This window comes from Coregonus clupeaformis, chromosome 12, assembly GCF_020615455.1.
Source record: "Coregonus clupeaformis isolate EN_2021a chromosome 12, ASM2061545v1, whole genome shotgun sequence".
NCBI classification, from domain to species: domain Eukaryota; kingdom Metazoa; phylum Chordata; class Actinopteri; order Salmoniformes; family Salmonidae; genus Coregonus; species Coregonus clupeaformis.
Window position 1 is genome coordinate 51,284,905 of NC_059203.1, and position 21,785 is coordinate 51,306,689.

General features: G+C 42.8%; 2 protein-coding genes across 2 annotated transcripts in view; both read right to left on the reverse strand.

Annotated features, from left to right (window-relative positions):
- Positions 1-428: 428 nt before the first annotated feature.
- LOC121578380 (protein shisa-4-like) lies at positions 429-10,135 on the reverse strand. Its single transcript, XM_041892734.2, has 5 exons — positions 9,579-10,135; positions 6,999-7,176; positions 3,158-3,294; positions 2,692-2,895; positions 429-2,523 (listed from the first exon to the last, which is right to left on the reverse strand). Exons 1-5 carry the CDS (start codon positions 9,652-9,654, stop codon positions 2,474-2,476), a joined length of 645 nt encoding a protein of 214 aa, XP_041748668.2. The 5' UTR covers positions 9,655-10,135; the 3' UTR covers positions 429-2,473.
- A 300-nt stretch (positions 10,136-10,435) lies between these two features.
- Positions 10,436-21,785, reverse strand: part of LOC121578379 (importin-9) — a 28,017-nt gene continuing 16,667 nt past the window's right edge. Inside the window, exons 15-22 of the mRNA XM_041892733.2 lie at positions 17,359-17,487; positions 16,945-17,220; positions 16,465-16,631; positions 16,105-16,238; positions 15,702-15,821; positions 11,755-11,871; positions 11,559-11,635; positions 10,436-11,345 (exon numbers count right to left, since the gene is read on the reverse strand). Coding sequence (XP_041748667.1) covers positions 11,235-11,345; positions 11,559-11,635; positions 11,755-11,871; positions 15,702-15,821; positions 16,105-16,238; positions 16,465-16,631; positions 16,945-17,220; positions 17,359-17,487 — 1,131 coding nt within the window. The 3' untranslated portion in view covers positions 10,436-11,234. The remainder of the gene's footprint in view (positions 11,346-11,558; positions 11,636-11,754; positions 11,872-15,701; positions 15,822-16,104; positions 16,239-16,464; positions 16,632-16,944; positions 17,221-17,358; positions 17,488-21,785) is intronic.

Here is a 21,785-nt window from a genome sequence, read left to right on the forward strand (position 1 = left end):
TTTCAAAGTTATAATTTATGTTATTAGAAAAAAACCATAGCACTTATTATATTACAGTGTCTTACCATCCATTAAACAACAGACAAACAAGTAAGAGCTGGGAACTGTTCTACTAGTAACAGATGTGAATTACGCTCTGGTTAAATGTACACAAGAAAATAAGTGCATTCATTAAGCAAACTTTAGAACGTTTTTTTCAATTATGTTGTGAGTTTGTGAACCCTTTAGGATTTTCTGTATTTCTGCATACATTTGACCTAAAATGTCATAATAGATCAAGTGAACATGTTTAAACAAATAACACAAAAACAATTGTACTATTTAAATTTCTTTATTGAAACAATTGATCCAACATTCAATTTCTTTGTTAGAAAAAGTATGTGAACCTCTAGATTAATCATCTGAATTAAGTGTAATAAAGTAGTCAAAAGTTTAGTATTTTGTCCCATGTTCCTAGAATGCAATGACTACATCAAGCTTGTGACTCTACAAAAACTATTTGGATGCATCTGCAGTTTGTTTTTGGATTATGTTTTTCCCAATAGTAACCGACTGGTGACTGGAGTAATTGAATTTTTAATTGAGTAGATAAGATGTTTGTAACCTTCTCACTCAACATTATTCATGATTCTCCATAATCATGGTAGCATCCACATGAATGTGGAAGTGTTCAGAAACATATTCTATCCTTACTTAAAATAAAAGTGACTCCAAAATGGCACACCATTCAGTTTGTTGGGCCAAACATAACCCAAAACAATTTCAAAACAAACTGCAAATGCATCCCACAAGTTTATAGTCACAAACTTGATCTAGTCATTGCGTTGTAGGAACATGGGACCAAATACTAAACTTTTGACAACTTTAATACACTTAATTCAGATGATTAATCTAGAGGTTCACATACTTTTTCCAACGAAGAAATTGAATGTTGGATCAATTTGCTCAACAAAGAAATTAAAGGGTACAATTTTTTGTGTGTTATTTGTTTAATCATGTTCAACTTGATCTATTATTAGGACTTAGGTGAAGATCTGATCCCATTCTAGGTCAAATTTATGCAGAAATACAGAAAATCCTAAACAGTTCACAAACTTTCTCTCACCACTGTACATACACTTTACATGTTGACAATAAATATCAAAGTAGTCCAATTCAAATCATAAAATATCAATAGTTACAATAGTGTTTATAAATAAGAGCATGTCACTAATTTACATTGACACTTTTAAGCACTAGCTGGCCAAGAAGAATCAGTAGATCTATTGCATGATCATTCCTCTCTGAACAAATATGCCAAGATTCTCAATTTTCTTCAATAGAAAAATGTATTAAGAATCTCAGTGAGGGTAAAATAGAATGCCACCTTATCCAACACATTTGACCTGGACGAGCATTTCAGTGGTTACTAATAGTAAACTGTACAACATGCTCAACACGTCATGTTCTACTGTACAGTTCAAACATCCTACAAGGTGCAAAACAATGGCTCAGAGACAAATATAATAACCATAAATGAAACCTGTAAGGAAATGCTCAAAGCATTTAATGGTAAAATATTTCTAAAAAGTTGTCTGTTACAACAATAACATGATAAAATATTGTTTACAAAATATGTCGTGAAATAGTTTCTTGAATTCACGATGACACAAGGCTCAGATTTGTTATTTAGGTTATTAAATATTGGCTGGATATATTACTGTAAATTAACATTTAAACTAATAAAATAAACTTCTCTCTGACAACTGAGTACAATGACACATTGGGATATAGCAGAACATGTACTGTATAACTGACATTGTAATATACATAAAGTAAATGTTAATCTATTGCAGAAGACAAGCAGAGCATGAGATAACAATGAAATCCCCACAGAGAGCTGGCTAAAGGGATCCAATAGAGTGAGAGGAGCCGTCAACTCTTCTGAGCATTTAGACTTTTATACAACAGATAAGAGCCAACCAGCTCTCACACACACCCTGTTATCTGCAGGTATGACCCTCGCTCTGTCCACTACCGGATTAAAGCCAAGCAAACGTGAAAACAGATGTTCACCATTCCTCAAGTCAAACGTCTTAAGCAGAGAATTAATGTCAAACAAAGCATGTGACCTTGTAGAATGTGGTTTTGGGTTACACTAATTGCGATGGATGGATGTCAAAGTAAGTGCATGGGATGCAAGATGGTTACCTCACTTGGAATGGTGTGACATTTTCCACATTAGACTGTCAGTAGGAATCCAGTTCAGTGTCAGTACAGACAGGAGAACCCAACTCAGCACATGCTCTGTTCCTTTAAAGGATGGAGAAAATAAAAGGACAATAAGGTGCCTCTGGTTTTCTTTCACTGGGCAACCACTAGAAGAGCTGAGAGCCATGGTTGCCTTCTTGTGGTCGCCTTCTCTTCTTGACGCAGACCTTACTTTGTTGCTCCTCTCCTCTCCTCTCCATGTACAGTACATGCTTTCATCCCATCAGTGACCTGGGTGGGGTGTGTACTGTGGTGGGGAGTAAGGAGGGGGTGCTGCAAAACACAACAGTAAAAGGTCAATTATAATATAGAAAACAATATCTGGCTCTATTTAAAAATGTGCTTCATGATTTTGTTTACTCTTCAGACATCGATATTGCATTAGTCTAAAAATCACATCACTCAGTAGTAATAATAAAGGGTTTCTGGTTGTCCTCTTACCTCCCTGAGGGTAGCCAGGGTCTGCCATGGGGTATGGGGGGAACGGGCCGGGTTGCATCATGGGGTATGGCTGAGGCATGCCAGGATACTGAGGTGCCATTGGGTAACCAGGGTGTGGATAATCAGGATGTCCCATCACCAGCGGCTTGCCATAAGCGTCATACATGGGCTCCACAGGGTAGCTGGCCATTGGGATGTGCTGGGCTGAGGTTGAAGCATACAGGGTTGTAGTGAGCTTCCTTATCATTCAGTCAATATAGAAATACAGTATACTGTGATGATCTCACTAATTCAATGAATCCCCACCCCCATTTTCACCTTTTACAGTTTTTCCCAAATTATAACTACGTCCGACATTATAACATTCAAAAGCAGGCAGACTTAAAACCCTTCCCAACTGCAATTCACCACATTATATACATCTATCCAATGAACACATTCTGTTAACATAAATCCATCATGTTACCATCATAAGGCGTCCTGCCACGCTGCTGTCGTTGCTGGTAGAGGTAACAACAGGAGCACATGAAGCAGCACACCATGGTAGCAATGATAGCCACGAAGAGCAGGACGGAGGAAGCAATACCAGCGATGGTGGTAGGACTAGGAGAGGAAGGGAGGGAGGGATGGGAAGATACCTCAGACTCTTTCTAAAAGCTTCCACAGAGTAAAATCAAGACATTATCTACCTCATTCTAACATTTAGTGCAAAAGTATCAGTGTCACAACTACCAACTGTTTTCATCCACAGAGTTACCCTGCGACCCCACAGTTCCAGGGTTCATAAACAGCTTTCCAGTCCCATCTCTGCCTCAGCTCAGCTATTCATAAAGCGTCTCAGAGTGTAGGGGTGCTGATCTGGGATCAGTTTGACCTTTTAGATCATAATGAATACGATTACATGGTCAGAGGGGACTGATCCTAGATCAGTTTGACCTTTTAGATCATAATGAATACGATTACATGGTCAGAGGGGACTGATCCTAGATCAGTTTTGCCTTTTAGATCATAATGAATACGATTACATGGTCAGAGGGGACTGATCCTAGATCAGTTTGACCTTTTAGATCATAATGAATACGATTACATGGTCAGAGGGGACTGATCCTAGATCAGTTTGACCTTTTAGATCATAATGAATACGATTACATGGTCAGAGGGGACTGATCCTAGATCAGTTTTGCCTTTTAGATCATAATGAATACGATTACATGGTCAGAGGGGACTGATCCTAGATCAGTTTGACCTTTTAGATCATAATGAATACGATTACATGGTCAGAGGGGACTGATCCTAGATCAGTTTTGCCTTTTAGATCATAATGAATACGATTACATGGTCAGAGGGGACTGATCCTAGATCAGTTTGACCTTTTAGATCATAATGAATACGATTACATGGTCAGAGGGGACTGATCCTAGATCAGTTTGACCTTTTAGATCATAATGAATACGATTACATGGTCAGAGGGGACTGATCCTAGATCAGTTTTGCCTTTTAGATCATAATGAATACGATTACATGGTCAGAGGGGACTGATCCTAGATCAGTTTTGCCTTTTAGATCATAATGAATACGATTACATGGTCAGAGGGGACTGATTCTAGATCAGTTTTGCCTTTTAGATCATAATGAATACGATTACATGGTCAGAGGGGACTGATCCTAGATCAGTTTTGCCTTTTAGATCATAATGAATACGATTACATGGTCAGAGGGGACTGATCCTAGATCAGCACTCTTTAATCTGAGACACGTTATGAATTGTATTTGTCACATGATTCGTAAACAACAGGTGTAGACTAACAGTGAAATGCTTACTTAAGGGCCAACAATGAAGAGAGAAAGAAAATAGAGAAAAAAAACAACAACAAAAAACAGGTAATACAATTAATAAATACACAATGAGTAACGATAACTTGATGTGCAGGGGTACGAGGTAATTGAGGTAGATATGTACATATTACTAGGAATAGAGTGACTAGGTAACAGGATAGATCATAATAATAATAATATAATATGCCATTTAGCAGACGCTTTTATCCAAAGCGACTTACAGTCATGTGTGCATTCATTTTCACGTATGGGTGGTCCCGGAGATCGAACCCACTACCCTGGCGTTACAAGCGCCATGCTCTACCAATTGAGCTACAGAGGACCACAGTAGCAGTAGCAGCAGCGTATGTGATGAGTCAAAAAAGTTTGTGCAAAAAGGGTCAATGCAGATAATAAAATAGCTAACCGAATAGCTAGCCGGACTAACTATTTAGTCTTATGGCTTGGTGGGTAAAAGCTGTACAGGGTCCTGTTGGTTCCAGACTTGGTGCATTGGTACCACTTGCCGTGCAGTAGCAGAGAGAACAGTCTGACTTGGGTGGCTGGAGTCGTTGACAATCTTTAGGGCCTTCCTGACACCGCCTGGTATAGAGGTCCTGGATGGCAGGGAGCTCGGCCCCAGTGATGTACTGGGCCGTACGCATTACCCTCTGTAGCACATTGCGGTCAGATGCCAAGCAGTAGCCGGTGATGCAGCCAGTCAAGGTGCTCTCAATTGTGCAGCTGTAGAGTTTGAGGATCTGAGGGCCCATGCCAAATCTTTTCAACCTCCTGAGGGGGAAGAGGTGTTGTCATGCACTCTTCACGACTGTGTTGGTGTGTTTGGACCATGATAGATCCTTAGTGATGTGGACACCGAGGAACTTTAAGCTCTCGACCCGTTCCACTACAGCCCCGTCGATGTGAATGGGGGCATGCTCGGCCCTCCTTTTCCTGTAGTCTATGATCAGCTCCTTTGTCTTGCTGACGTTGAGAGAGAGGTTGTTGTCCTGGCACCACACTGTCAGATCTCTGACCTCCCCTAACATACACTGAACAAAAATAAAAACACAACATGTAAAGTGTTGGTCCCATGTTTCATGAGCTGAAATAAAGAAGATTCCAGAAACGTTACATACGCACAAAAAACATTTTGTGCACAAAATTGTTTACATCCCTGTTAGTGACCATTTCTCATTTGCCAAGATATTCCATCCACCTGACAGGTGTGGCATATCAATAAGCTGATTAAAAACAGCATGATGATTACACAGGTGCACCTTGTGCAGGGGACAATAAAAGGCCAATCAAAAATGCCATGTCTCAAGTTCTGAGGGAATGTGCAATTAGCATGCTGACTGCAGGAATGTCCACCAGAGCTGTTGCCAGAAAACTGAATGTTCATTTCTCTACCATAAGCAGCCTCCGACATCGTTTTCCAGAATTTGGCAGTACGTCCAACTGGCCTCACAACCGCACACCACGTGTATGGCATTGTGTGGGCGAGCGGTTTGCTGATGTCAACGTTGTGAACAGAGTGCCCCATGGTGCCGGTGTGGTTATGGTATGGGCAGGCATAAGCTACGGACAACAAACACAATTGCATTTTATCGATGGCAATTTGAATGCACAGGGATAGAGTGCCGAGATCCTGAGGCCCATTGTCGTGCCATTCATCCACCGCAATCACCTCATGTTTCAGCATGATAATGCACGGCCCCATGTCGCAAGGATCTGTACACAATTCCTGGAAGCTCAAAATGTCCCAGTTCTTCCATGGCCTGCATACTCACCAGACATGTCACCCATTGAGCATGTTTGGGATACTCTGGATCGATGTGTACGACAGCGTGTTCCAGATCCCGCCAATATCCAGCAACTTCACACAGCCATTGAAGAGGAGTGGGACAACATTCCACAGGCCACAATCAACAGCCTGATCAACGCTATGCAAAGGAGATTAACTGTAACATGAACTGTTGTTGCATGTTGAATTTATATTTTTGTTCAATATAGTAGTAGGTGCAGAGGATTCTTCTGCTTCTCCTTAACTGTGTTTTCAAACTGGGTCATGTTCAGTAGGACGAAGGGAAAGCAAAAAGAACAAGTTAAAGTAGTACCTCCTCGTTTCACTCCATTTTACAACATTTTCTCCCTACTGGAAACCGCCCTGATCTCCAGTTGGGTGTTACTGCTCCCAGCGTGCTCAGTGGTGTTAAGTGATGATGGAAGCTTTTTATGCTGTGAAAAAAATCTGCAGTGTTGCGTCCTATCAGGTGCAAGGTCACTTACCTCAGCATTAAACCAATCCCTGAGAGGGAATACAGAGTGACCACTAAACTGTATTGATAGATGGTTTCTCAGGGGAGCAATGTAATCAATTAGCAAAATATGACCAACGTGCAACAGCCAGAAAAATAATGTCTGAACGAATAAGAGGCTGTGTACTCTGACGTTTAGGGAGCCAGTCACGCAAACACACGTGCACACACCTGAACTGGAAGAGCATGCAGCGCTTCTGCTCCCTCTCAGTGATCCTCTTGAGGCCGTCCAGGCAACAGTAGCGCTTGTGGCAGTTCCCACAACAGAAGGTCATCAGGGGACAGGGGACACCGTTGTGCCAAGTGCCATTCTTATCCACGTACCACAAGCAGTCATCAGTGGCACCCACTGCAGATACAGTCAAGGATAAACAGACAGAGCAAGACAGACAGACTTAGAAGGGTGGGCTTACAGAGGCAAAAGAAAGCTGATTACAATCCTGAGACTACTCAGTGGTCTTAATATTTTTTGTGAGACACCAAACAGCCCATTGGCTACATCTCAACACATATTTACCGTGTCCCAGACCTGCTGTTTTCAACTCTCTCTCTCTACCGCACCTGCTATTTCAACCTTTGAATGCCCGGCTATGAAAAGCCAAGTGACATTTACTCCTGATGTACTGACCTGTTGCAACCTCTACAAACACTGTGATTATTATTTCACCCTGCTGGTCATCTATGAACGGTTGAACATCTTGGAGAAAAATCTGGCCTTAATGGCCACGTACTGTAATAATCTCCACCCGGCCACCCCTCAGAGCCTGGTTCCTCTCTAGGTTTCTGCCTTTCTAGGGAGTTTTTCCTAGCCACCGTGCTTCTACATCTGCATTGCTTGCTGTTTGGGGTTTTAGGCTGGGTTTCTGTATAGCACTTTGTGACATCTGCTGATGAAAAAAGGGCTTTAGAAATACATTTGATTAATTGATTGATTGAATTACACTTGGAGGTTGAAGAATGTCACAGTAAAAATGTTCAGAGGTTATAGGCAGCAGGCTGTCCTGTAGGGCCTGATGCTATACGTAGGTAAGGTGCACTCAACTCTTACCCTACGAGGTCCGGAGCCTGCTGGGTTTCGGTTCTACCTGATAATTATAATAAAGTATGAAAAATGTATGCACTCACTAACTGTAAGTCGCTCTGGATAAGAGCGTCTGCTAAATGACTAAAATGTAAATGTAATAATTCATTGCACACACCTGGTTTCCCAGGTCTAAATCAGTCCCTGATTAGAGGGGAACAACGAAAAAATGCAGTGGAACTGTCCAGAGTTGAGTTTGAGGGTTATAGGTCATTATAAAGTGGGTGGTTCAAGCCCTGAATGCTGATTGTCTGACAGCAGTGGCATATCAGACCGTATACCACGGGTATGACAAAACATATATTTTTAATGCTCTAATTACATTGGTAACCAGTTTATAATCGCAATAAGGCAACTCGGGGGTTTGTGGTATATGGACAATATACCATGGCTAAGGGCTGTATCCAGGCACTCCGCGTTGCGTTGTACATAAGAACAGCCCTTAGCCTTGGTATATTGGCAATATACCACACCCCCTCGGCCCTTATTGCTTAATTATGCCACCTGCATAGGTGCCCCACTCCCTCCCAACCCATAAGAGGAAGTTCCTGCTTCATTAATGTAATTTCCTTCTGGTCCAAGGGACTACAGATGAATCAACTAGTGATGGGTTGGTTCGCGAACGAACAGCTCTTTTTGAACATTTACATACCGCTACAACTGCTTTTTGAGCTCAAAACAACGATTACCTGCAGATAAGTTACAACATAATGATCTAAAGAGGGTGAATCCTCACTACAGAAACAGTAAATAGTGGAGATAGCGCATCATTCTGGTACACGCTCATTTTTGCAGTGCCTTAAAAATTTACTTTTCTTTTCTGCATGTTATCTAATAATTTGTCCAAATAAAAAAAATATTTCACTATCTGACATAATGGTAGCCTACTTTTTGGGCTTTACTTTGGAGATTTCAATTTTTCTTTAGTTCTAGATCGATTTTGAATGAAGAGCCATTTGGGAGCCAAATTAGCCGGCTCTTTTACGTGAACGGAGCCAAATAGGCCGGCTCTAGGAAAATACACGAAATGCCGATCACTAGAATCAATTACAAAGGAATCTGAGCCCATGTCATATGAAAGCATGTGAATTTAATTAGGTCAGTCCCCAATATACTGTAAATATAATTACATTATTAATTTAACAGTCAATGGATTGATCAGTTGATTTCTTATATCTAATCAAATTAAAATGAGATGTTCCCCTGATCACTTCTGCCAATTGTTTATTGTTTTGACTCCAATGGGTTCTAATACTGTTTAGACTATTTTGTGAAAACAGAATGGATTTTTAATGAAACGGTCAATCTATTCGAGATAAAATTACGAAATTAAGGAATATAGGCCAGAATAACAGTTGTCTATATAGGCGTGGGAATATTTGGCTATCGTGCGTTTCGCATTTAATTTGAGACAACCAAGCAATTCTTAAATAAAAACAAACATATCAAAGGTCTATAATAATTATTGGTGACACAGGCGAAAAAATGCAAAATGCCTGGACACCCCTTAGAACGTTTAGGCATTATCTGGATACATTAGCCGTGTCGAGTGGATTCGCCTACCGCTAAAATGTATGGATACATTCTTGCAACACGTGTAAATTGTATCCAGAAATATAGCTTAGTGCCGCGGCCTGTTAGAAAAACCAAGCAGCATCGTCAAGACTTACCCTGCCAGGAGGAGAGGAGGACGGTCATCACTGGCAGAGCCATAGCGATAAGGGACATCTTGCCTACTGTAAACATACTGTCCAAAATGATGAAAATGTCGATTTTTTTGCAAAACCAATGGCAGATTTAACAGCTATTTCGCTCCATACGCCGCTGTAAATAATAATATCTCTATAATCATGCTCTAGTTGTGGAATTACATGACAGCCGGGAGGGAATGAGGTTAGTGATCAACAAGACCTGGGTAGAATGACACATCGCCTATGACGCTGTTCACCCAGGGGTCAGATGAGACCAATGAGATTCCTTAGCGCCTCCGCGGCCTCCTGGTGGAAATAATACACTGCACATTATTCCAACTGGCATTTTTAGAAGATAGGATGCTATTCTGTCTACAGCACACAGGACGAGAACCCTCTTATTGCGTTTTAGTGACAGCTGAGCTGTTACTAATTTGAATACAGCATACCACCTAAAAGTAAGTTACCCTAGGCCCGTAGTTTACAGAACATCAGTATTTCCAGTATATCCAATCCTTAAACATGTTTTTCCAATTCATTCAGGTGTTGCATTTTTCTATTATTGATACAAAATATTAATAAATCCAATGTTGCAATCACAAAAACAAAAAAGATGCTAATATCCGTCCTGCATTTGCCATCCTCTTGCACAAAAGCCCCCATTTACAAGCAGGGTCAACTAAGAACAGATACCAACTATAATTATAATTGTAATGTATGCCAGCTATGTATTCAATGTAAGTCACATTTCAGAAGAGGCACTCACTGTGACTGCCAACACATACTATGTACTCACATTTTTCACTCCCTGGGAAAGTGACCAAATAACAATGGAATCTGAAAATGGTGTCCTGTTGGGACTTTTATTTAGACACTTCATCCCAACTCCAGTGGGTACAAGGAAATGACAAGGCTGTGGGTTACCATGGCAACAGTGTGAACCCTCATACCCACCCAGACCCCAGTCAGGACTGGGAGTCCTCAAGGTTTTCATCCCAATCAGAAAAGTCAATGGTTTCTGAAAATAAGGCTGCCAATGTTTCTTACTCAGTCTCAAATATATGTTTCTCTTTGTCTTTCCGTCATCATGTAGTCTCTTCTGCCTTTTTTTTTTTTTTTTTTCTTTACAGACGCACAAAAATAAGTGGGTTGAGTTACAAATGGGACACAATAAAGACAGAGTTCATATATCATAGTTGCCCTGCCTGCCTCTCCCATTGTAAAACATCAACCCCTCTCACATCCCAACGTCCCCGACAAGTCCAAAAGAGCAGAGGAGTGAGGAGACACTAAGGAGGTCACTCCACAACTGTCTACCAGTCCTCTCTGGGAACAAACCTGGGTGTCCCTCACCCCCCCTCTATCCAATCTCCTCCTTCACATCCCTCCACAAGTCAGCAGTATTTTCCTGGTCCTCCTTTCAGTCAGAAGAGAGACATGGGTAAGTGCATGTCTGTCTCTTCTCCCCATCCATCCATGTTCCTCTGTTGGAGATTAAGGTAAAGTGTCAACAACCACCTGGCCAATCAGAGCCTTTCCCACACTCAGGGGTGGGTAATTGGTTGGTGAGTGTGAGGGATTGGACGAGAGAGTTATGGTAGGGTTGATGTAGGGAAGGGGATGATGGGGCGAGGTTTAGATGCTGATAGACTGCAGGACTCTCCTCTCAGCGTCGTTGAGGTGGCCAGAGAACATGCTGTAGCACGGAGACTGGGCAAACTGGGTCAGGAAATCTGTCAGGTAGGCCTAGAACACACAGCACAACAACGTTTATTTAAAGTGAAGTTAAGACATTAAAATACAACCCAAACATCACAGACCATTGAAATCTGTTCAATTCAACTTGATCAATTTCCTCAAGGACAAATAAAAGAGCATAGTTGGACCACAACCACATTCACCCTAACTAGTCATGTTTGTGTGAACTAAATCTAAATGAGCAGATTAGCAAAGCATTACCTGGAGGTCTATCTGATATATGGGGTCCTTCAAGGCATCTGGATCCTCCTCCTCATCATCCTCATAGTAGTCTTCATCTGATAAAATAAAAAATACAATTTCATACCTGTGAAACACTGCAAATAGTGCTCCAAAACCAAAATGTCTGCCTGCCTAGTGCACTGATTGAGTAGACATCTGGAAGGGAACTTCTCACCATATTTGTTGGAAGCAATGAGGTCAGAGAGAAGCTGCCCGGCCAGCCCTTCATCCTCCTCATCGTCATCCTCCTCTTCCTCCTCTGCCTCCTGGTCCTCCCACATTCCTACTGAATCTGCAGTAACACAACCAAACACTTTGGGATTAGCTACAATGGGGCCCACTTGCTTTCATAATACCAAAACACACATATATAGGTATCAGACTACATTTTCAACAGACAACACCAAGGTCATACGATTAAGAGACAGGAGGGTATTTTCCGGCCAAATAAAGACATGAGTCTGACACAGCTTTCAAAACTGCTTTCAACTCTAGGTAAGGAAATAAATACACTAAACAAAAATATAAACGCAACATGCAACAATTTCAAAGATTTTACTGAGTTACAGTTCATATAAGGAAATCAATCAATTGAAATAAATTATTTAGGCCCTAAATCTATGGATTTCACATGACTGGGAATACAGATATGCATCTGTTGGTCACAGATACCTTAAAAAAAAGGTTAGGGCGTGGATCAGAAAACCAGTCAGTATCTAGTGTGACCACCATTTGCCTCATGCAGCGCGACATCTCCTTCACGTAGAGTTGATCAGGCTGTTGATTGTGGCCTGTGGAATGTTGTCCCACTCCTCTTCAACGGCTGTGCGAAGTTGCTGGATATTTGGTGGGAACTGGAACACGCTGTCGTACACATTGATCCAGAGTATCCCAAACATGCTCAATGGGTGACATGTCTGGTGAGTATGCAGGCCATGGAAGAACATGGACATTTTTAGCTTCCAGGAATTGTGTACAGATCCTTGCGACATGGGGCCGTGCATTATCATGCTGAAATCAAATCAAATCAAATTTTATTGGCCACACGCGCCGAATACAACAGGTGCAGACATTACAGTGAAATGCTTACTTACAGCGGTGGTCCTCTGTAGCTCAGCTGGTAGAGCACGGCGCTTGTAACGCCAAGGTAGTGGGTTCGATCCCCGGGACCACCCATACACAAAAAAAAAAATGTATGCACGCATGACTGTAAGTCGCTTTGGATAAAAGCGTCTGCTAAATGGCATATTATATTATATTATTATTATTAACCAACAGTGCATTTCTTTTTAACAAAAAAAGTAAAAAATAAAATAACAGTAGGGAGGCTATATATACAGGGGGGTACCGGTGCAGAGTCAATGTGCGGGGGCACCGGCTAGTTGAGGTGGGCACCGGCTAGTTCACATGAGGTGATGGCGCCGGATGAATGGCACGACAGTGGGCCTCAGGATCTCGTCACGGTATCTCTGTGCATTCAAATTGCCATCGATAAAATGCAATTGTGTTTGTTGTCCGTAGCTTATACCTGCCCATACCATAACCCCACCTCCACCATGGGGCACTCTGTTCACAACGTTGACATCAGCAAACCGCTCGTCCACACGACGCCATACACGCTGTCTGCCATCTGCCCGGTACAGTTGAAACCGGGATTCATCAGTGAAGTGCACACTTCTCCAGCGTGCCAGTGGCCATCGAAGGTGAGCATTTGCCCACTGAAGTCGGTTACGATGCCGAACTGCAGTCAGGTCAAGACCCTGGTGAGGACGACGAGCACACAGATGAGCTTCCCTGAGACGGTTTCTGACAGTCTGTGCAGAACTTCCTCGGTTGTGCAAACCCACAGTTTCATCAGCTGTCCGGTTGGCTGGTCTCAGACGATCATGCAAGTGAAGAAGACTGATGTGGAGGTCCTGGGCTGGCGTGGTTACACGTGGTCTGCGGTTGTATGGCCAGTTGGACGTACTGCCAAATTCTCTAAAATGACGTTGGAGGCAGCTTATGGTAGAGAAATGAACATTCAATTATCTGGCAACAGCTCTGGTGGACATTCCTGCAGTCAGCATGCCAATTGCACGCTCCCTCAAAACTTGAGACATCTGTGGCATTGTATTGTGACAAAATTGCATATTTTCGAGTAGCATTTTATTGTCCCCAGCCAAGTTAACAAACAGATCACTGACCACTTCGAATCCCACCGTACCTTCTCCGCTATGCAATCTGGTTTCCAAGCTGGTCATGGGTGCACCTCAGCCACGCTCAAGGTCCTAAACGATATAATAACCGCGATTGATAAGACAGCACTGTGCAGCCGTCTTCATCGACCTGGCCAAGGATTTTTACTCTGTCAATCACTTATTGGCAGACTAAATTTCTCAACTGACTGCCTCGCCTGGTTCACCAACTACTTTTCAGATAGAGTTCAATGTGTCAAATCTGAGGGCCTGTTGTCTGGACCTATGGCAGTCTCTATGGGGTTGCCACAGGGTTCAGTTCTCGGGCCGACTCTATTTTCCGTGTATATCAATGATGTCGCTCTTGCTGCTGGTGACTCTCAGATCCACCTCTATGCAGACGACACCATTTTGTATACATCTGGCCCTTCATTGGACACTGTGTTAACAAACCTCCAAACGAGCTTCAATGCCATACAACACTCCTTCCGTGGCCTCCAACTGCTCTTAAACGCTAGTAAAACTAAATGCATGCTCTTCAATCGAACGCTGCTTGCACCCGCCTGCCCGACTAGAATCACTACTCTCGGCGGGTCTGACTTAGAATATGTGGACAACTACCTAGGTGTCTGGTTAGACCGTAAACTCTCCTTCCAGACTCACATTAAGCATCTCCAATCCAAAGTGAAATCTAGAATCGGCTTCCTGTTTCGCAACAAAGCCTCCTTCACTCATGCTGCTAAACATGCCCTCGAAAAACGGACTATCCTACTGATCCTTGACTTCGGCGATGTCATTTACAAAATAGCTTCCAACACTCAACTCAGCAAATTGGATGTAGTCTATCACAGTGCCATCCGTTTTGTCACCAAAGCCCCATATACTACCCACCATTGTGACCTGTACGCTCTCGTTGGCTGGCCCTCACTACATATTCGTCGCCAAACCCACTGACTCCTGGAAATCTATAAATTACATCTAGGCAAATCCCTACCTTATCTTAGCTCATTGGTCACCATAGCAACACCCACCCGTAGTATGCGCTCCAGCAGGTATATCTCACTGGTCATCCCCAAAGCCAACACCTCCTTTGGCTGCCATTCCTTCCAGTTCTCTGCTGCAAATGACTGGAACGAACTACAAAAATCTCTGAAGCTGGAGACACTTATCTCCCTCATTAACTTTAAGCATCAGTTGTCAGAGCAGCTTACCGATCACTGCACCTGTACACAGCCCATCTGTAATTAGCCCACCCAACCACCTCATCCCCATATTGTTATTTACATTGTTATTTATTTTGCTCATTTGCACCCCAGTATCTCTATTTGCACATCATCTTCTGCACATCTATCACTCCAGTGTTAATACTAAATGATTTTGCACTATGGCCTATTTATTGCCTTACCTCCATAACTTACTACATTTGCACACACTGTATATATTTTTTCTTTTGTGTCATTGACTGTACGTTTTTGTTTATTCCATATGTAACTCTGTTGTTGTTGTTTTTATCGCACTGCTTTGCTTTATCTTGGCCAGGTCGCAGTTGTAAATGAGAACTTGTTCTCAACTGGCTTACCTGGTTAAATAAAGGTGAAATAAAAAATAAGAAATAAAGGTGCACCTGTCTAATGACCATGCTGTTTAATCAGCTTCTTGATATGCCACACCTGTCAGGTGGATGGATTATCTTGGGAAAGGAGAAATGCTCACTAACAGGGATGTAAACAAATTTGTGCACAAAATTTGAGAGAAGTACGTTTTTTGTGTGTATGGAACGTTTCTGGGATCTTGTATTTCAGCTCATGAAACATGGTACCAACACTTTACATGTTGCGTTTATATTTTTGTTCAGTGTATATCATATTGTAATTTGGCTGAACTATCCCCTCAAGGCCAAAGAGAGAAACTGACGTGTGGCTGTTACATAGAAGTGACTCATCACCTGGACTCCAGTCTGCTGCGGCAGCTCTGGTTGCGTTGGCCTCCACCACTGACGACAGCTCATTGACAATCAACTTAAAGACCTTCACTAGCAACGGAATGTTGGTCCACTTCTCTGGATCTGGAGAAAGAGAGACCGAGACCTTTAGCAACACTAAGATGTGCATACCATCAAAGAGTAGACCACCAACAAAAACATTAACAATGAAGCAAATGCATTCCTTATCATACACTAGGCCAGAGAATGGGGGAAGAGGGTGCTTATATGGATCATTCATTCATATAGGCAATGTAATTATCTTCGGCAAATGTATAGCTTTTTTTGTTTATTCTCTTATATTATATTTCTAGTAAATGCTAAGATAAACAGCTGATCACAAAGAGGATGTCTGTATTGGTCGTACTCTTGGCAGACTTGGAGCGTGTGCGGATGCCATCGTCAGAGCCGAAGAGCTCCTCGCCCTTGACAACGATGTCCTGGAGACGCTTGTCGTTGGTGTTGAGGCCGTGCTGCAGAAGCTTACACAGGGCTACCGTACTACACAGGGACAACAGGAGAAGGGGAAACACAAATGTTATAAACTGACAAAATAATGAATAGATTCTTAGCGTTTAACGGTTCAAATCCCTAGTAATAAAGGTGGAAAGGGGAGTACAGAGAGGAACACACCTTCACTTCAACAGGAGGACAACACAGTCATATTCTACTTTATCATCTATCTTGGGGACAGTGGATGCTCCAGGGCACGGCCCTAAGCCCTCACCTGACTTTGCCCTCATACTGTCCGTAGAAGAGGTGCTGTCGGCTCATCCACTCAGCCATGACAAACTCCAGGGCCGGTTTCCCTGTGGGGCCCGGCAGACTACACAGGAACTCCAACAAAGGCTCCAGCTGAGAGTGGACCAGGTGGGCAAACACCATGATCAGAGACTAAGGAGAGGAGGAGAGAGATGGTCAGAGACTGGGGAGAGGAGGAGAGAGATGGTCAGAGATTGGGGAGAGGAGGAGAGAGAGATGGTCAGAGACTGGGGAGAGGAGTCAGATGTTAGCAGGGTCTATATGGGTGGAAAAATAGCAATTGCTGAATAACCATGATGCAAGGTGCTATACAACAGATTAGTATCAATTGAATACTGGAAGCTTGACATGTTGACACCTCAACATCCCAGAAAACACAGAATTCCTCTGATAGATTTAGAGGGGTCAGTTCCAGAGAGTGACAGACGGAGGTGTTTTGTCCTACCTGCATGACACTGAGCGTCTCGGCCTGCTGCATCTTGCTGAGGATGGCTCTGAGGATCTGGTCCAGCTGCTCTCCCAGCTCGGTGCCGGCGCGGGCGATCAGCGTGGACACCAGGCGGCCCACGAAGGCAGCGGTGAACTCTGATGTCCTGGGGTCAAGTAGCTGGCTGACCACCTGCATCACGTACCACAGTCCACTGTGGCCCTCCGTGTCCCTCCACTGGCCCACCTGCTCCAGGGCCACCGACACATACGCCCGCAGACACTCACCACCGTTCTGAAGAGGATGGGGTTAGAGTTCATTTAATTTCCATGAATGCATATATACAGGGGAGAAAAATATATATGTGTACTGGTGTAAAAAATAGTGTTGGGATTAACATCTTTGTGCCCTTCCCAGTCTGTTTGTGTGTACCTGCATGGTGGTGTTGTCATCCGCGCGGAGGGTACACTGGGCCACCACAGGGAAGGCCTGGCAGACCAGCATCTCAGAGAGCGGGGGTTTGGTGTATCTGACCACTGTGGTCAAGATGTCTATGGCTGTCTGTCAGGGAGGTTGGGGGAAAAACACAGGAGACAAATTGTCAATATATGACTGACTGGGACCCTAAAAGTTGATAGTCAATAATAGGGATGTAACGATTCACAATAAAATCGGTCCCCGATTCAAATGTTTAAGATACAAGTGTATTGGTCTGTTGCCTGGCTACCCAGACCAAACGCCAAGCCACACCCACGGACGTTAGTATCTTCTCTGCAATGAATCTGGATCGGAGTACCACCCCGACCAGTCACTGAATGCAAACACATTAGGGCCATCTGATTGGTCCAGAAACCGATGGGTTGGGCCAGAGGCCGAACACACATGGGTAAAGCGACGGTTAGAAAATGTGATTATCTGATTGGTTAGACTATCCAATCGCTGATGACTTTGTTTTGTACAACGCCCCTTGTCACCACAAACAACTTCAATGATGGCAGTCTCAGACTATGTATATAGCGAACAACAGAGCAGCGGAATAATTAAGTGTGAGTCGTCAGGCTAAATTGGTCCGTGGACACCAAATCGATCCAAATGTAGCATGCTTCGGTCAGAAAATAAATTCAAAAGTCACGAATCGCTAGTTCACAATAATTTTTTTTCAACATTCTTTCTACCTTCCGAAAATACCTTCAGTGTCGAACTACATGTAACTGTGTTGACAGTCATTGATCTACAAGTAATTTTGAATGCCGAACAACCCCAGGCAATATCAGCAGCCTAGTCACACTGCGCACTGCAAGGTAGGCGGCCTGTTCCTGATCTTGCACATTTGCTCGGCACCTTCAGCAATCAAATGCTAAAATGGCTTGCGTGATATTATGTTGTCTCTCAACTAATAAAGCCTATGTAATTTGCTAGGATATCGTTATCTATGCACTGTTGAAAATTGTTTTTTTACCGGAATAAAAGTAAGCTACCTGAGACAACTAATCTGGCTATACCTGCTGAACAGGGCTTACAATATATTTTACTTTAATTGTTCAGGTTCACCATCAGCAATAGTTTTGCTTTAAAACAATCAATGTATATGGTCATTTTTAGATATAAAGGGTAAAGTTAATCATTTCATAACGAGGACAGCAATCACTTTTGCGAGGAGCACTGCATGGCTGAAGCGAGAAGTGAAGATCACTCGATAAAAACTTAAAAACGGTTAAAACCATTTGATTTTGGATAAGTCATAGCTAATTTGTCAATTATAAATGTTGATACATTACTATTGATCTGCAAAAATGACAAGATCATTAGTGGGTAGAGGTGATTTCAGAAACAGGTGGGGGGTAGGGGGGGGACGTAGGCTACATTGCCCCCCCTAATATGATCCTGATAGTGGGATGGTAGATGCCTCCCTTATGGCTCAGCTCCGGTGCCTACATAATACATACCCCATAGACATACACTGAGTATACCAAACATGAAGAACACCTGCTTCTTTCCATGACATAGACTGACCAGGTGAATCCAGGTGAAAGCCATGATCCCTTATTGATGTCACTTTTTAAATCCACCTCAAATCAGTATAGAGGATGAGACAGGTAAAAGAAGGATTTTTAATCCTAGAGTCAATTGAGACATGGATTGTGTATGTGTGCCATTCAGAGGGTGAATGTGCAAGACAACAAATGTAAGTGCTTTAAATGGGGTATGGTAGTAGGTGCCAGGCGCACTGGTTTGTGTTAGGAACTGCAACACTGCTGGGTTTGTCCATGCTCAACAATTTCCTGTGTCTATCAAGAATGGTCCACCACCCAAACGACATTCAGCCCACTTGACACAACTGTGGGAAGCATTGGAGTTAACATGGGCCAGTATCCCTGTGGAACGCTTTTGACACCTTGTAGAGTCCATGCCCAGACGAATTGAGGTGGATGAAAGGTCAAAGTGGAAGAAAAATTCTAACATTTGTACCAAAAAAAAAACATGAAAAAAAACAAACACTAATATATCTTGATTAAATAGAGTGCATTCGGAAAGCATTCAGACCCCTTAACTTTTTCCACATTGTTACATTACAGCCTTATTCTAACATGGATTAAACAGTTTTTCCCCCCACATCAATCTACACATAATGACAAAGAAAAACAGGTTTTTAGAAATATCACATTTACATAAGTATTTAGACCCTTTACTCAGTACTTTGTTGAAGCACCTTTGGCAGCGATTACAGCCTTGAGTCTTCTTGGGTATGACGCTACAAGCTTGGCACACCTGTATTTGGGGAGTATATTTCCCATTCTTCTCTACAGATCCTCTCAAGCTCTGTCAGGTTGGATGGGGATTGTCACTGCACAGCTATTTTCAGGTCTCTCCAGAGATGTTCGATCGGGTTCAAGTCCGGGCTCTAGCTGGGCCACTCAAGGACATTGAGACTTGTCCTGAAGCCACTCCTGCGTTGTCTTGGCTGTGTGCTTAGGGTCGTTGTCCTGTTGGAAGGTGAACCTTCACCCCAGTCTGAGGTCCTGAGCGCTCTGGAGCAGGTTTTCATCAAGGATCTCTGTACTTTGCTCCGCTCATCTTTCCCTCGATCCTGACTAGTCTCCCAGTCCCTGCCGCTGAAAAACATCCCCACAGCATGATGCAGCCCCCAACATGCTTCACCCCAGGGATGGTGCCTAGTTCAAATCAAATCTAATCTAATTTTATTGGCCACATGCGCCGAATACAACAGGTGCAGACATTACAGTGAAATGCTTACTTACAGCCCTTAACCAACAGTGCATTTATTTTTAATAAAAAAGTAAAATAAAACAACAAAAAAGTGTTGAGAAAAAAAGAGCAGAAGTAAAATAAAATAACAGTAGGGAGGCTATATATACAGGGGGGGTACCGGTGCAGAGTCAATGTGCGGGGGCACCGGCTAGTTGAGGTAATATGTACATGTGGGTAGAGTTAAAGTGACTATGCATAAATAATTAACAGAGTAGCAGCAGCGTAAAAGAGGGGGATGGGGTGGGGTGGGGGGGCAGTGCAAATAGTTTGGGTAGCCATGATTAGCTGTTCAGGAGTCTTATGGCTTGAGGGTAGAAGCTGTTGAGAAGTATTTTGGACCTAGACTTGACACTCCGGTACCGCTTGCCGTGCGGTAGCAGAGAGAACAGTCTATGACTAGGGTGGCTGGAGACTTTGATCATTTTGAGGGCCTTCCTCTGACACCGCCTGGTATAGAGGTCCTGGATGGCAGGAAGCTTGGCCCCAGTGATGATTTGTTGTTATTCTGTCTCTCACTGTTCAAATAAACCTACCATTAAAATTATAGACTGATCATTTCTTTGTCAGTGGGCAAACGTACAAAATAAGCAGGGGATCAAATCATTTTTTCCCTCACTGTATGATGTCCTTCCATACAGGCGTGACATGCTGGAGTGATGCTTCTATGCAAATGTTGTTGATCAGTAGGCTAATAATGGAACACTGGTCACTTTAATAATGTTTACATACTGTTTTACTCATTTCACATGTATAAAACTGTATTCTAGTCAAGGCCATCCTATTCAACTATTGCTGTACATATACTATTCTATCCTATGTACTCTACAGATATACTACATATTCTATCAGCATACTGTCCATAATGTCTATACATACCATCATAAACATATATACACTTCTTCTTCAATAGTCCATCGTATCCGATGAGGACTTCCACTTCTGAGTTAACAGTGAATTATTTGGTGAACGACTGGATGGCGCCGGAGAAGATGGCTGACGTTTTACAGCCCTCTAACCAATTGTACTATTATGTGTGTTTTTTCGCATTGTTTGTAATTTATTCTGTACATAATGTTTCTGCCACCGTCTCTTATGACCAAAAAGAGCTTCTGGATATCAGGACAGCGATTATTCACCTCGTATTGGACAAACATTTTTTCTTCAACGAGTCGGATGCGAAGGATATTCTACAGACACCCGACAAGGCCCAAATCCCCGTCATTCGCATGAGAAAGAGACAGAGATATCATGGACGTAGGTCGGGGTGCCTTGTAAGGATCCGACTGGCGAGCGAGTAAACTGCCTCTTACATCAATCCTATTTGCCAATGTTCAATCATTTGAGAACAAATTGGATGACCTAAGACTAAGGTTATCCTACCAACGGGACATTAAAAACTGTAATATCTTATTTTTCACATGGACAACATACAGCTGGCGGGATATACGCTACATCGGCAGGATAGAACGGCTGACTCCGGTAAGACAAGGGGTGGCGGTCTGTGTATATTTGTAAACAACAGCTGGTGCATAAAATCTAATACTAAGGAAGTCTCGAGATTTTGCTCGCCTGAGGTAGAGTATCTCATG